Consider the following 17,764-nt stretch of genomic DNA (forward strand, 5'->3'; position numbering starts at 1 on the left):
TTTACAAAGTATGTAAAATTTAAACAATCAAAAACTGAAGGAACTTTTTACTGTCGTTTAAATAATATGTTTAAAATCTCAAACCTTGTAGAGCTTAGCAAGAACAACAAACCTTGAAACATGAACTTATTTCTCCAATCTAAGGAAGTGTGGAATTTCATCAGCTGAGAAAGACAGAGAGACGTGCAGGAACATAAAATGTAGATGAAGTTACACAAAACATTTAGGATTTAATGTGAATGGTGGCAATCATTTCCTGTTTAGCCTATGTAAACCTGAGCTGAGATCTCTCCGGGAAATTTTTCATCAGCCTTGAAATGGTCCCGCTATAACTGTCAATGCTGTGAAGTCATTTGTTACAGCACCATGTTTTTTATGTTCAGATTATACGGTAGTAATAGTGACACACATAATGAAAATCCGTGGCAGAGTCAGCCAAAAATTATTAAAAGAAAAAACTTGCTAGCCTGAAGGCCTTATGAAACCAATGCACAGAAAAGACAAACCCACAGCACTCACTTGATAGCAAGAAAGTGTGCCTTCTGAGATTTTATAGTCCTGAGAGCAGAATTTTGTTATGAACAAGTATGGGGGAAGCACAGCCAGTCATTTTTATAAATCGCTTTACTGCAGTCATCAATTGTGTTTACTTTCATCAGCTTGAGGCCTTCAGCAGCTACCATCTTCAAATGGTACCATGGAAATGGTACTGAATGTATGGCACAACTGACGGACCTTCATAGCCAGAGAGCTATGAACCAACGTACCAACTCACTTCTGTTGTTAAGGCATCCCTGACTGTCTCTGGAGTCCGTGACTGGCTTGTTAAAATGCATTACAGCAGGCACAAATGCTGCAGACAGTAATCTCTATCTGTATTTTACTTGTAATTTCTTGCACTCATGTTTGCTTGTGACAGATATGAGAAGTAAATACAGTGCTATCTTTAATCAGCTTTTAGTACATTGTACATGGTGGTTATTTAAGAAGATCAGAAAAAAAGTCCAGTTTCTCTGACATCAGCAAGGGATTTGCCTCCACATTAGTGCTTCTAATTAAAATATTTACAAGAAAGTTTACCTTCTAAGATGCATTCCTAAGGTGAGAAATCAGAGGTAACAGGAACATGTAAATTTGCTTACATGTTGATTGGGCATTTCCTTTTCCTATGATATATTCCAACAGATAATTTGTGCAGGTAAATCATGGCCAAGTCATAGACAATTATGTGAATTTGCTTTCCGAATGGGGAGATGAGGGGTCTTCAGCTTTCCATTCTCACCTAACACTGCAGCAGACTGGGGAACAGGAGGTGGCTGGGGCTTCCCCGTCTGAGAGAACCAGAAAAAGTTCATTTGTGTGAATAGTTTGGTAAAAGCACACCATGAACTACGTTCCTGTATTTTTCACATCACTGTGACCCTAATAATTTAGAAGAACAAGCTCTCATTATGAAATTAATAATAATGCCTATAGCTGTTATATATGAAGTATATATACATGCACACAGATCTAAATTTGACTGTAAAAGAAAGAATCCACCCTGAGAAATATCTGCTTACCAACTTAAAATATGGATATTGGTAATTACTGCACTGTAATATACCTGCACCTTCTTAGCTGCTGTTTTTAGTAGCTACTGCCAAACTGTTCCATTTTATATTTTAATCTTAGTTAATTTAACTTTCTTCAGTAATTCCCCTTTCTGATATAATTCCAAACTGACCCTAAAATTCTGAATAACTGTGGTTTTGTCACTGAAATACATATTATCCTATCCCGACTGGCTGTTACTAGCTGTCACCTCAATACCAGAAACTATATTGGAACAGTATATAATAAAAATTTTTATTCAGATATTTTATCCACGTTATTAGACATGCTCAGATAAACATCCTGAGAAAAGGAAACTTAAAGTAAAACATAAGAGTATGATAAGAGCATCAGTCTGAGATAATTTAATTATAATTAATGCTACATTATTCTTTCACTCCAGAAAACTTTGTTAGGTTGACATAAAAAACCAAAAACAAAAACCTTAATAAGAATTCTCAGAATTAATTAACAGAACAATTTTTTTCAGGTCTTCACAAGGAGTTTACACAGAAAACTGACTTAGTAAGTGTGCACATAAACACACACGCTCTCATATGTATCTATAAATACATAAAAAAAACCCACACACATTTTAACAGTGATGTGATGTGTGCTCTCAGAATATCTAAAAATTAACTTTCCCAGTGAAAGCTGATTCTGCTTAACTTTACATATGTTGTAAATTCCTATTTCTATTTCACTGCATATGTATCTGGAAAATATCATAACCTGATTTACAGAAAATGTTTCCCAAAGCCATTTCTCTTTTGTAGAAAGTTGCAGATTTTAATCTTTTATAAGGGTAAAAGAATGAAATAGTCAAGGAATTTTAGCCAAGGAAAGGAGATAGACAAGCCTCTCAAAACAGCCCCTTTCACGGAACAGGGCACTTCGCTGATCTGTCTTGTATGATCTTGACTAAGTAAAGCAGATATCGACTGAAGTTGTATGTGGAAAAGAGAATATGTTGTACTTAACTGAAGTAGTACAGAAGGTTTGACCTAATGTGCAAATTCAAAAACCTCTACATTTAGGAATAATTGCTTTGGGGAAGGGAAAGAACAGGGAAGAAACTCTGAATATTGAGATTAATACACTTTGATAAACAGTCTTACTTGGACCACCCCTCTCATTTGCACATTATCTCTTGAACAGCACGCATGTGACTAGTCAGTATACCTCTGAACAAATCTAGCACTCAGCTGCTCCACTCCCCCAAATCAACAGCTCAATTACTCTTCTTAACTAGATAGATAAAACCCATTTCACAGTTTTCAAGATACAGGGGTTCATCAAACAAGAAAATTAAAATGGTTGGATGAAAGGAAGTACTGTAACATGCAAAGATTTTCAACAACACCACCAAAAAATGCCATTATTACAAGTGTAACAAATTATCTCAAGTGTGTCAGAAAAACTTTTGTAATGACTGCACACTTAGAAGAAACCTGGGTACTTAGAGCAAAAGGATACTTTGATCTCTATCTCACAACAAAGGTAGATTAACATTACTTAAGCAGTACAAATTATAGGCGTTCAGTAGGGCATTTCATGATACTGGATTGGAATAGAATGATCCTAGATTTGTTTATGCAGCTTTAATATACAAGTAGCTAAAACTGGCAATAAATGAGAATATAAATCTTCTGCATATTATCTAAGCCCATTATTTTGGGGATTTACAGCATCACATGCAATGACTTTTATGCCAATGAATCCCGAGGCAATTTACCAATCATGCATATGGGAATTACTTATTCACCACTAAGGTACAATCACCTGCTGGCTGGAAAATAGTTCCTGTTTCACAGTGGAGAGAAAGTCAATAAAATTGCTTCGGGGCAGGACATGATAAAGAACACTGTATCAAGTGACACTGTGTAGGTATTGTGTAACTACCCAAACCAAAATTCAGCCATTGTGCTTTATTCACTTGTGAAAAAAAGAAACCCTAAAATCTTTGATTATTAAGGGCCACAAATAGTTCTTGTTTGGTAATGTTGATCATTTCATATGCTCATTTATGGCACAGGAAACTCCATTACTATATTGCGATTTGTTCAAAGTTATCTCAGCTATCACTGACTTATCTTCATAAAACTCTTCAGTTTTCCTTTGATGCATCTCATTCAAATACTGACCACACTGGAACCGCTTGGCTTGCAGGAGGTCTGAAAATACCATAGATAGTACGTCCAGGAATTCCACTAACAGGCTAGTTTAGTAATTTTGGATGAAACTTAATGTAAGTTATTATCATGTCAAAGAACGGAAAGCGTGCACATCCACTGCACTTGGTATCTAGAAGTGACCTCTTTGACACAGTCAATAATGTCCTTCATTTTTCTCCCTGCATGACTGAGTACAGAAGGAATGCTGACTACCTCTGTGTGGATGAAACGGGGGTAAAGCAGCACAACTTGTGAACTGCTCCAACTGGCATGTGTGGAGTTCCAGTAAAAGACCCCAATTTCATTAGAAACTTCAACATGCATTCCTGTCCTGCCATTACGGACACAACTAGTCAAGATCTGTTCATCTTACAAAGGCTCTGCACCTCACTATGAAATACAGTGGGTTTTTTCCTTCTTTTTTCCCTAACTTTCTTCCCACAATCCTCTCAGAATAGCAGAACTTTTGCTTCAAAGTCGATATTGTGATAACTTCAGATTTAGCTTTCCACACCACTGCACGTTACACAGAGTCACAGGTTGGAAGGGACCTCAGGGATCATCTAGTCCAACCTTCTTAAAGAAACTGCTGAGAAAAAAAGACCAACAGTAAACATGCCAACCTCACACTCCAGTGGGAACCTTCTTTTACATTGGGAAAAGCTTGCCTATTAAATCAAATGACTACATTTCTATATTCTACACTTACCTTTGGGCTATATGTTGTGTCTTAAAAATCTACCTACCACAGATACCACATGATCAAAGCTTGCCAAAGACAGATCAACCAAATCACTTTAACACAGCAATTCAAGAACAAGACATTTTAAAATAACATTATTCTTTATACCAAAACAGAATAGTGTCTGCAGTGGCAGAGTTTCTAACATTAGTTGTAGTATGGATCATTTGTAAATTCCAAAGTCATACAACTAAACACAGCATTATCCACATCTCACCTAGACAAAACCAGAATTTAGCTGTTTGTCACCCTCAGGCGAGAAATACCTTCCACGTAAATGTATTAATTTTGTTAGTTATGGAGAGAATTGAATATGTTTTCTTTAGTTTACAGTTCTAAGACACCGCATTTTTTATTTCCCAAGAGTAGATGGAAACCCTGTTTTGCGGGAGATTCTCAGCATAGGACTAGATGCAGAATTCAAAACTAATTAAGACTAAAAAAGAATTAAAGGAAATTATTTTATCACCTGCAGGCTCCCACCAGCAGTTGCCCATAAAGAACCCAGCTAAAAATTCAGCCAAATGTTACAGACATTAACCTGATTTCAGAAATACAACATTCTGGAGTACATAAAGAAATATTTAATGCTATAAATGCTTAAATCTTTATTTGCCACATTATTTTGCTGGGTGAATGATCACATGATAGGTAACATACCATTTACCCAAAACAATGCTGTGGCAAAGGCAGGCTACATTGCTGGAACAGCTCAGAATGATCTGCATACCAGCTGGAGCTAAGCGGGATGATAACAATCATTGAAAATATTGCACACATGGTTTCACCAGGATACCCTAATGAAAGTAAACTTTATCACAGAGAAACAGCTGATAGCTATTCTCTCATTTATTAGGAAAATCCAGGTCTTAATAGATTTTCTATAGAAAACTGGGCAGAACATATCAATGTGGTAGCTAAAAAAAAAGTAACACATTATAAATACAATACCTAAAGGAATGGGATAATCTGGAGTTTTATTTTAGGGATGCTGATGTAGCCCTCTCAATAAGGCTATTTTATAGTTGTCACTAAATTGTAAAGTTATCTGCCAAGAAATGCATTTATATTTAGAGAAAAAAATATTAAAAAAATGTGCACATAAGTTTTATTCCACGTGTGGGCCAGTAATGCTCCTACACTGGAGACTGCTAAGTATACTAGGCTCCAACAGCAGTGGGATCACCTTTGGATCAACTCTACCCTCAAGCTAACTTTACATTAAATTGCACTTGTATTTTGTACTCACGTTGGGTTCATTATAAGTCGACGGAAGAAATAAGTCCAGGTGATATAATCCATTGCATCCTGCTTAGAAGTAATAGTTCCAGCAGCAATTTCAGCATTCAAGTGGTCAGCCAGCACTTCTAACAAGCTGAAGAACAGAAAACAAGAGGACTTAGCTGACTTTACAATCACAAAGGCAGGTTATATATTTTGCAGAGTTGTGCATTAAAAGGTTTATTACTTTTAATCTGAAAATATTATATATTTATCTTCCGGTAAAAGAGAAGAGGGGAAGAAGGGGGAATGTAATTGCAAGGTCAGTCATCTTTACATGATAGTGGAATGAAGCTCAAATTATTTTTTGATTGAACCAAGAATGCACAAGTTTAAGTCATTCATGGAATGTATTCAGATGGAGCTACTCAGTGATAACTTCTGAATACTGTGTGTTGACCATATGATCGTGCTGGTTTAATCCAATAGAGAATCATATGGAAAGACAAACAGGAAATGAAACAGTGGCAATAGCTTAGCTAATACTTGACAAATACTTGAAAGCTATTAAAATTACATCAAAACTGCTTCCCCCAGATTTTGCCTCATCTTCATCCAATATATAAAAAAAGAAAAAATAAAAAGGCATCTACTTTTACCCAGAAAGATCTAAACTCAGAAACACAGAAGAACAAAAACAGTTTAAAATGATTCTTACAAAGTAAAATACTCTTTACTGTCATTACATGGAATAAAGACCTCCATTAGGGTATCGAATGAGATCATGCCTGGCTAGAGTTCAATCAGGGAATGGCAAATATCCTTAAGGATCAACCTGATTTTTCTTGTATCATAATCCTTTGTTTTTTTCCTATTGTTCTTTCCCTATTGCTAAAAGTAAAGAATAATTTGGTATGAGTAGCTGTTTTACTGATCGCATGCTTCTGAAGGTAAGAATTGCAGATGTTCTACCCAGACTGTCCAGCAGAAACTGGACAGATAATTCAATAGCTATTCCGTAATAAAGACTGCTTTCTCTTTTGCTTCTAATGTGCTATATTTCAGACCTGTGATCACTGAGAGCACAAGGCCTGTCATATGAGTTGTGTACTCAAGTCTTACAACTAAAACATAGACAATGGCTTTTAGAAAAAAAACTTTAATTAAAAAAATACGAAGTTTAATTTTACAAATTGGAAATCCTACACAAAGCTGATAAATTTGCTCTTTGGTAGAAGAGATGGGAAAGCGTTCTAAAACTAAAAACCCTCCAAAAAACCCCAAACAGTTTCTCTTTGAAGATATGAAACCTCTTACTTCAAATACTTGATCATAAAAGAGACCAAGACAACTCTAAGTTAATCAGATCACAACCTACACAGAACGGAATGAGACTGCTATTAATGTGACTCTTCATCTGAAAATTTATCAAATATTCTTTGTTTATAGTAAAAGATGGAATATATCAAACCACAAAGTAAATACATTCACAGAAAATCAGATACTAGAAACAGAAAATATTTACAGTATTCTGAACAGGAACAAGGTGTGATTACTACTGTTATATTGAAGGTATGGTTTCTTTATTTAGAAACAACACTTACCAATGAATTAAGAGATTTCCTAGTTCATGCTAGTGCCATGCAGTCTGGACATATCATCATTTTAATGACATTGCTCTTTTGACTTATTAGCTATAATTCTGAAGAAGTTCAACTCCTGGCCTGTTGTGCTAAGTGAAATTTATATGTTAAAAAAAGAAAAGTGTGGTTTCCTAAGGAAATGAAGCGCATGTCTCTGCATTCTTTGTTTGCAAAAATTATATGTCTGTCTGTGCACCGCCAAAATTAACCTTCAAATACACCAGCCCATTTCAACTACATTTCACAGGTGGATAGCACTCTTGAGCTCCTACAAATTTCCTGACCAGACAGAGGTCCCATTATCGCTTATGTAGAGGGATGAAATTTCCTTAGGAGAACAACACTGTGAATTCTTCATCACTGACAAGAGCTTTCAGTAATGCTCATGCTGAGAACTCCTCCATGAAACACCATCTATAGGAGGCCGATGTAACTAGTTCTGGTTCTTGTTGAACAACTGCGTATATTATAAATATCAAAACCAAGGCACGAGTTACATTATGCTGGACAGCAAACTTTGTATCAACTAAGTTCAGAGAGGCTGCAAAAGGGTGGTGTTTCTATATTTCTGACGAAAATATTGCAGTTTTGAAGTGAAAGATGTGTTGAGAGTGTATTAGTAATAGTTCACACCATACAGATTTCGTTTTGAACTTGTGAGATTTTGAAGAATGTGGTATCTATAATGATAAAAGTATTGTAGGTAAAAAGTCCTAGAAACTCACCTGTATTCTTCCTATTAAGAATTTGTCACAGAATTTCAGAGAGAGTTCTGAGGATCATGCATAGTTTTTCTACACACTGGCCTTGAAGAACAGTTTAAGCTCTCATTCCAATGTCTGAGACAACACTCAGAAGCAGAGAAGCATTTGTATTCTCTGGGAGTGGACTAAAGAGCTCAACAGCAGTTCAAAACTCATGGAAGAAAGGATTTTTCTGCCTAAAGATGGATAATATTTTTTTGAAAATTATTTTCCTCTAGGACCCCAATATTTAGGAGATATTCAGCACAGGAATTTTGTTTATCTTTTCTCTGTCCCTCATTTGTAGTACTGTTTATAGTTTGATCAGCATTTTCAATTGCTTTATGTTTACCTTGATTCCACTGGGAAAGGTTCGTAAAGGAACTTTTTGTAGAAGTCTTTCTTAATATCATGAACTAGAATTACAGCTTTTCCTTGGTCATCAAACTGTGGCCTGCCGGCACGTCCCATCATCTGAAGTACATCTGCCAAAGACATAATAATGTATAAAACAAATGTATTTATCTGAATGAATAAATACATGTATTTACATCTGTATAAAGTGCAACAAAGGGTTTTTTGATTCCTTTGGCCTCGTATGCCCTATCAGTTTTGATGCCTCTAAATTTTTTTCCCCATCTCAAGATATATTTATGATGAACTTCTTTCTGGCAGAGACTATCTTTCTGCATACTTGAAGACCACCCACTGCAACAGAATCCAAGCTTACATCTAATATAACTTTCCTCTGCTCTCCTTCCATTTCACATCCATCCCTCATCTGATCATATGCAATTGAAGATGATGAGTAAGAGAACTCATGAAGCCTACAATGGCAACTGTCTATTATTTCCTAATTTTCAAGTATTTTATTTCACAATAAAAAAAATGTTAATTGTATACGCTGTTCTGCTATGTATGATTTCCTAGGTTTTGAATATTTTAGAGGAAAAAAGGTAAAGGCAAATTCTAATTACTGATAGCTATGATCTTTACCACTCAAACTTCAGGACAAATTAGTTACTAGCACTGGAGTAGAGATGGTTTTGTATCATATGATGTCCCTATATAAGATCGTAATATACAAATTTAAAAGCAGGTACAGTTAAAGCTTGCCTTACTACTCTTGCCTACACATCATCACTTGCAAATACTAGTTAATGATTTCTATAAACATTGAAAATACTAGTTTATACAAAACACGCTCAACTTGCCACCTGGCCACCAAGATAAATGTGCTTATCATCAGTTCGCTTGTGTCTTCTCAGAACCTGAGAAGTGCCTCTGCATAGGTTGTTTTTTGTCTTGCTCAACAGAGCTCTGATTGCTTTTTGGTGCCTCCAACTGCTATTTAACCTTGAAGAAACAACGGAAAGCAATCCACAAGTAAGTTCTACATCTTTATTTTAAAACTTTTTATGTTTTGTGTATTCTCTGTGAGCTCTATCATACCCGCAAAACATGTGGCTTGCAGGACCTGGCATTTTGAAAAGCGATTTCTTTGGCTTCAGAATCAGTAAGCTTTTGGCCCAACGGTCGGTTGGGGAAGGAAAAGCCAGAGTGTGTAGAATGGCATACAGCAATGGGCAACGACAGGATAAACAGCCGGATGATGATAAACAGTTTTCAGTAATACATTTTCACTTGCGTACCCACAAGCTATAGACAGCAATTTTTAAAATCAGTTTATTCCTTTTTTTAATTTAGAAGCAACATGAAAATGTAAAATGAAGCTAGTTTGAAATTATGTTTCTGAACAGGTATGTGCACAGAAGGGCGATGAAACAAATTCTTGCTATTCTAATGTGGTGAACTAAATCGTGGATAATGCCATATAGGAAATGGATTTACCAAAAAGCGTCAGGAAATTATTTTTGCCAATATCCACTATGTAATTATCCAAACCCAGTATTTTCTTTACTGAATATATGTTGCCTGGCTGCTTTTAATCACCAGACTAAACTCCTGAAATGTTAAATATGATCCAACTGGCTGACTAAATGTCTGGTGACTGAGAAAAGGCCCTCCCTAAAACCTCAGACTTCACTCAAAGAAGCATTTTTACTTGTTTTGAAATTACTGAACACTCCAGAATGATTCATTCTGCCCTCAGCTGCTTCCTTGGAGCCAAATGCATCCCTGATACAGAAAGGTAACTTCAGCAGGGAGAAACCAAGATATACCATGATGGAACAATGAAGGCATAACTTGAGGGCAGCATTAAAGACAGCATTGTGAAATTTTGGAAGTATTTCAGAAAGAAACTCATTACATTTTCAGTTTATTGCTGCTGCAAAACTGTACTACCTATCCACAGAACTTCCAGATGCATAAATACTCTCTAGAAAGTTAAAAATAAAAATGCTCTAAGCAAACCACACCACATGTTTCTTCATAAAGTAAGGAATCTGCATTTTCTGTTGCAGTGCAGACAACAAAATCTAAATTCTTCCACCACAGATGGTGGTATTCCATCCCCCTCCTCCCCGCCAAAGTCTTATTGAAAATTCAAGAACTGAACAACCCCCAATGTCCAAGCCACCTGAGTTCAAAAAGGCAATAAAGAGTGAAAGTATAAGCATTCCCTAAAGCCTTTGTGAGTACTTGTACAATAGATTTCTAAAACAGCATAGTAAGTCCTCAATGCTTATCGAGTTTCTGATTTTTGAATATATTATTTTCTCTGTTACTTCTTTCTGACAGTCCCACAGATTCAACATAAAACGTAAAACTTCAGTTGATTTCTTTCCTCGTCGCTTTTCCCCATTCAGTAATAAAGTCAGTTGTCACTATTCTTCCAGTCAGGGTGAGCGAGATACTACTCTGCAGAGACTGTTTGGACTAAGTTTACATCAGCCTAAGTCTGTCACAAAATGCAAGTGTGCATGGCTAAGCTCCCAGGTCATACCAGAATCTTTGAACAAGAGAGTTGGTCTGGAAATTGATCCCAAGTTTCCTGCAGAGCACTAACCACTAAATTAAGCTCTATGATGGATTACTTGGAGAAGGAAGCCCTGTAGTATTTTCAGTTTGAGCTCCTTTCCATCAGTAAGCTTCTCTTGCTGAAAAGACAGCGCATGGTTGAAAACATGCAAGGTCTCTATTTATGTTACAAATAACATTTAGATTGTCTTTAGGTGTACACATTTCTGGCATAGTATAGGATTATTTGATAATGAACTTTCTCTTGTGAAAAGGGAAAGGGAAAACAGAAAAGGAAACCTGGAATAAATTTAGCTTGTCCTCATTCTTCAAGCTTAGTACCATCCAGACAAATATTCTCCCTGTCTGAACTCTGAAAGAAGTTCTTCCATGGTTCACTTTTGTAAGCTTGTTGAAAACACTGCAGAACAGTTCATGAAAAGTGGAGTTTACTGAAGCCAGAAAGCAATAAAAGTCTATGTCAAACCAGAAATTCAAATATTTAATTTAGCTGCTTATTTTTGAGGTATCACTTACCTGAAGTATCACTTACATCACTAAAGATACAAGACTAGTTAATGTTTTTCGTTTACTGTCAAGTGACTGCATATAAGTTTTATGTTCTCATACATGTGTGATTCAGCCGTTGCATTTCAAACCATGGCTAAGTTTACTGTTAGAAATCTTTCTATTTAAAAAAGGTTTCAAAATTGAAAAAAAATTATTTGATGCATGAAAACTTCCTTTTATACAATTAACTAGGTAGTTAAATATGACTTTATATTGCCCCTTTAATTGTTTAAACGTCTATTTTGGATGATACACATTAAAGGAATTTAGCATGAAAAAAGATTTGAAAACCAAACATTTTCATTATTACACAAAATGTTAAGAGTTTTCTTATAACTTGCATTAAACAAAGAAACCCTTTTCTCAGCACTCCTAGTCTCTCACCAAATTAGGTATTTTCAGTGATCAGTTACTAAATAATTCAGATCATTTGCATATGCTCGAAATACATTTCAGCATATGAGCATTTCCATAATTTATGTGAGTACCTGTAATGGGATAATCCACGTAACGCCTTGTTTTTCCATCATAGTATTCTGTTCCTTTAACAATTACTAAATGAGCTGGAAAATTTACACCCCAAGCTAATGTGCTTGTGGCAATAAGAACCTAAAACAGAAAGAAAGATTAATGAGGTATTTGTAACAAAAAGCCAACTTTTAAAATTCCATGTAAAACTCATTATGGCAGCATTCAAAGAACAAGTGTACCTGGATTTTGCAGTTCACAAACAATTCTTCCACAGTTTTCCTGTCTCTCTCATGCAGACCCGCATGGTGCATGCCTATTCCAAAAGCAAGTGTCAGCTTCAGATTTGAATCTCTAACTGTGACTATAATGTCGTTCATCTGGAGCAGAAAGAAGAGTCATGTGTTTTAAAAGAGATTACTCAAAAATTTTAAACTTTTAGACTTTTAGGGTTGTTATTATATATTTTTTTTAATAGCAAGGATAATTTGCTCAACGCTGTTTATACAAAGAGGAAAACACAGTCTTCAGTCTCTGAATAATTGGGTTATAGTCTAAAAACCGCCGAATACTATATTAATGATGGGGGAATACAAAATGCACATGACTTTACTGACACACTAGTGCAGATAAGGAAATGAAAATGCTGAAAATATCTTGACAAGTCTGGCAAATGCTGTGCATTCTGCTCTGTGTTTGTTTAATGCAATCCCTAGTATCAAAGGGGTTAGAACTGGTTTAAAAACATAGCAAATCCCTGCAACCAGTAACATAATAACAGTAATGAAAAATAAATTTGGCTCTTTCTAATGCCTATGAAAAGACACAGTTCTTCAGTTTGATAATTCTGCAATTATTATTCATCCAAAATGCTTCCTATTCACATGCTGAAACGCGAATTAATTTGAGATCTTTTTCTGAGTATGAGTTTGTAATTTATTGACACAAACCCTGTAGTGAAACCCAAAATAAAATAAGTGTCTTCATTTAAAACTTGTAGAAGTTCAGACAAAAAGCTATTTTTTCTTACTATTACTATTTTTTTCAAATCTCATGTCAATGACTACTTGGAACCATTTTAACTACTACCTTTTAAACTATATTTCTTGCCTATTTTCAAACAGTAAATTCCATAATAAGCTCATTTATTTCTGTAGACAATCTCTGTGAAAAGCCCCTCACTAATAACAAACAAGAGATTTATAACTTCCTTCTTATTTAGTGATTTTACCCCTCAGTATTCCTTCTGTTGCTTTATTTCTAAGGCCATTTATTATTCTATGTGATTTTAATGCAATTATAGCCAGGAACTTTCAAACCTCATCTCTTATTAGTGGTTTCCTGGTGCCACCAGCAGTGGCATTATGATATTGCATACTTATGGGCAGCATCATTCAGTCAACCTAGGAGATATAGCCAAGGTTAGAGGAAAAAATAGTAGTGCAGAACAAATTACTCAGGGTAACTGAAGAATTTGGGCTGTGTATTCAATCTCATCTCAGACTGAGTATCTCAAAGTACTGAGATATGATACCTGCATGACTGCAGTGGTATCTTCATTTCCACTTAGGACTCTGAGGTGCTGCACTTCTCATGTTCAGAACTGTAACCTTCTCTAAATGTTTCCTGGGTTTTATAATTTTCAGACTTTAATGTTAATAAAATTATTCATGTAGCTAAACCCAAGTAACATTTGTCACTACTATTATAAAAAAAAAAAATCCATAAAAGGTACAAAAAAGCCAGAGAAAATAATAGTCCATATTCAAGATTTAAAACAAAAACAATCAATAAAGATTTTGTAAATCAATCAATTTTGTCAGGAAGAGTAAATTACAAAGCATTTTAAAAAGTCTGTTTGCTGAAGTAGTAATGACTAACAGAACCAGAACTGATGGAAGTAACGGAGAACCCAATTTAAAAAAAATATTGTTCAAGTTTTGGCTTGGTCCAATCAATTTGACCTGTCAATGGAAGCTCCTAAACTTTATTTTCCATCACAATGCAGTTGCCTGGATATTCCTGAGAGTTTCCTGTATTATAAGACATGGAAGGTTTGTTGTATAAACTGAGCTGGCATGTATAAAAGAAAAGGATACTTAGAGAAGAAAAGAGTGAAAGGGACTATAAAACACTGAAAGGAAAGGAAGCAGAAATAAAAAAGCAATGAATTGAGAAGTGAAGAGGGGATAAGTCTATTTAGGAAAGGGAAACAAGACAGGGGTAGATAAGTAGAAGAGAGTAAAGAACTGAATGAAAGGAGGATATGTTAAAGGATAAAGTTTATCTATATAGATACAATCAGCAAACCTTTGATTTCTCTAGTCACCATGTAGACATGTGACTGCAGTATAGACAACATAAATTATGACCCATCCTAAAGATTTTTTTTTGTCTAAGATAAAAAAATAGCTTGATAAAATGAAAACCTGTATACCATTTTCTCTACAATTATGACCATCAACATACATTACTAAATATATTTTTGAACCTATTACTGCTCTCTGTGCTATGGATTTATGAAGTGGTGCTAGTACTGCACAGGCTTCTTATGCTTAGATAGACACTTCGAGAAATAATAGTTATATATATACATTTGGCAGGGAATTGAGACAGTAGAAAACAGCACTGCTAAATATCAGAAAAAGAAATGAAAAAATTAATGCATTTACATTTTACTCCATTTCTGCATTCAGAAAATGATGAAAGATATTATACTGCTGAATTAATTTTTCTCTTCACCACCAAGAATCACCACCTTATGATAGTTATGTCTTTAATGTAAGGGAACAAGTCAGTTCTAATGACGTTTATTTCATTATTCACATGAGCAGAATTTGGTATTGGGAAAATAATGAATCTAAATTCCCTGCTCTCTAGAAGAGTACAGGGATCAAATTAGCTGATTTGGACTCGTCTATAGCAATTAGACTGCTCCTTCAGCACACACAATTTTACAGTGTCAGTTATTTTCAGTACAGAACCTGAGCTAAACCTTTTTGCCATGTAGTTGCCAGCATAAAACATCCTAAATTCACACTGCTGGGAATTTATTCAAAGATGTTCTTCTTGCTTTTACAATCAGTGGTGGTTATTTTTTTTTCCCTCTGACTTGTATTACAGCAGTGGCCTGTGGTGCTGTTAGTCATACCTGCAAAGCAGTGTAATTTACCACAGAAAAACTAAAGAACCCTTAGCAGGAGAGCTGGCACATGTACTACTATCCTGTCATTTTAGCAGCAGGGAATCCTAGTCATTTTTAGCTGACCCCTTACTTTCACATAAATCAATGTAATAAACACAACTATTTTACCCATAGGCACAATCCAAGGCTTAAAATTCTCATGATAATTTATTTAAAAATATAACTCTCATGTCAGTATAGTGTAAGAATGTTATCACTTTCTATTAAGAAATAATGGCACAATTAATAGGTTCATTAACCAGAAACGGACATAGCATTGTGACTATAAAACAAATCTAACGCTTCTGCATTGTTGTACCTTCATTACTATTTATCTTTCTGAAAAAAACTATATTGTTAACTCATAAAAGGTTAAAGGAAATATATTTTATCTTAAGAACAGAAAAAGTATATTAAAAACAATATAAGGACATATACATGATACTGACATGAAAAAAACCCGCACAACACTGATGCAGGGAACTTAATGCAAGGAGGGATTTTTCCTTGGACTCCAAGGCAGGCAGGATTGGGCCCATGCAGAAAAGGTTTTGCTATCCTTCACAGATTTTTTGATGAACAAACAAAAATACCTACTGTGCTCTCCTAATATTAGGTTGGTCAGGAACGCACCTTTTAATAAAAAACCCTTCAAAAACCAATGTGGCACTCTAGTAGCATTGCAAAATATTTATTATAAAAAATAAAGTCCATTTCTACCTTTTATATTCTAATCTCTGAACAAGCTAGATTTTTCTCAAACTAGTAAGTAGTCATTTTCTTTGTTCCTGCACATATGTAAACTGTTGAACCATTTACTTTAAGCTAATAGAACTTTTTTATATTTTAAATTTATTATACTTAAAAAGCTTTTGTAGAAAGATAGGATTCCATTTAAGTAGATACATTACCCTGTGCCTGAAATACATTCCAGTCAGAGTATAATTCAGCAAGTTGATGACAATGCTGGCTCCAAAAGAAAGGAGGAGACCAGATTGGACAAGAATGAGCTAACAGATTGTGCAGCCCAATTCTGTCCCTTTGAGTGTGATATATTGTTTCAAGATGCTAAAAACCCATACTTTCTCAAAGCATATCTGTTGTGCTGGTTTTCCCATTTTCACAGAATCCTCATTATTAGTACTCTGTACTCTTTTCAAAGCACGTCAGACTCAGACCATATGCCACTGAATAATGCTTATCAATTGTCTAAAATGCCCAATAGAAGAAAGATGTGCCAAACAAAAGAATCGTGAAAGTTATGAAGCCTTTTACAAAAATAATTACATATTTCACATCTGCTACAGATGTTAAGTGAAATAAAAACATCTCCTTGTTATAACTAAATGTTAATTTTTTATGACACACTTTTGTGTCATAAAAACAACATCTTGTAGAAGGAAGTTGAACTTCTATAATGAGTGAAACACTTAGAAATCATTCTTGGGTACCCTCCTGATCTTTAAAGGCAGAAAAAAAAGGCATCTTATGAAATTATTTTTGATGAAGAGCTGATATCCTCATACTCCAGAACTCTCCCATACAAACAAGATGCCTAAAACACCTCAAATAAGCTTATTTAAGAAATATTTTAAAATACGGTTTAAACATTTGAGATATATTATTAAAACATACATTTAACACTAAAAAATCTAAAAGACAGCAATATACCTATTCATGACACAGACCAGATTCTTCTATTCCTGTTTTATAGCACAGCATTACCTCAGAACAATAACATGGAGATAATAGGTTATTTGATTTAAAGGTTAGAGAAGGAAAAGTCATCTTTTGTCTTTCCAGAAATTCTTGGCATTTTTTTTTTGTTTGGTTTGGGTTGTTTTTTTTTTAAAAAGCAATGCAAAGCAGAACTATATGGTAAAATTTAATTCACTTTCATGCGTATGTCTATGCATATTTCTACATAGTGTACAAACACACATACAAATCCATACCTAGCTCACAAATATTTATACACTCACATCTCTAAAACTGCAAAAATCAGTATGGGCCTGACTCATTCTTCTGGAGTCAATGAATGCCCTTCATTCAAGTGCCCTTGAATTCAGTGGAAGCTGGCTATTGTCTGGTATGGATGCTATTGAATATTACAGTAGGTATGTTTGTGCTGAAGGATTTTAGTTATTTCTAGAGGTTTCATAAAGAACAGTCTTAACAAGATGCAGATGGTAAAATGATGCACAAAACAGAACGCAAAAATCATTGCGGTTAAAGTTAAAACTGCGTACATGGGTACATTTCTTCTCAGTCCTTGCACTGTAAATATATTAAAAAAAACATCCAAGTATCTGGCCAGGGAATAAATTTCTTAACACCTCCCCCCCCCCCGCCACCCCAAATACGAAAACACCCTGCTTGTTTGCTGGTGAGAACTGTACTCTAACTTCAAATAATAAACAATAAATACTACTCTGTACTTTTGTTTTAGGTTAAAACCAAAAAGCAGTAAAAACATTAGAGGAAAATAAATAAACTGAAAACTT

At 34.9% G+C, this 17,764-nt stretch overlaps 1 protein-coding gene across 3 annotated transcripts in view; it reads right to left on the reverse strand.

Moving 5' to 3' along the window:
* ASCC3 (activating signal cointegrator 1 complex subunit 3) overlaps positions 1 to 17,764 on the reverse strand; it is a 281,717-nt gene that overhangs the window by 44,776 nt on the left and 219,177 nt on the right. For all 3 annotated transcript variants that reach the window (XM_075087348.1, XM_075087349.1, XM_075087350.1), the window contains 4 exons: positions 12,319 to 12,456; positions 12,097 to 12,217; positions 8,469 to 8,601; positions 5,759 to 5,884 (listed from right to left, as the gene is read on the reverse strand). In XM_075087348.1, the coding sequence (XP_074943449.1) occupies positions 5,759 to 5,884; positions 8,469 to 8,601; positions 12,097 to 12,217; positions 12,319 to 12,456 (518 nt within the window). The remainder of the gene's footprint in view (positions 1 to 5,758; positions 5,885 to 8,468; positions 8,602 to 12,096; positions 12,218 to 12,318; positions 12,457 to 17,764) is intronic.

Source organism: Phalacrocorax aristotelis, chromosome 3 (genome assembly GCF_949628215.1).
Source record: "Phalacrocorax aristotelis chromosome 3, bGulAri2.1, whole genome shotgun sequence".
Taxonomy (NCBI): Eukaryota; Metazoa; Chordata; class Aves; order Suliformes; family Phalacrocoracidae; genus Phalacrocorax; species Phalacrocorax aristotelis.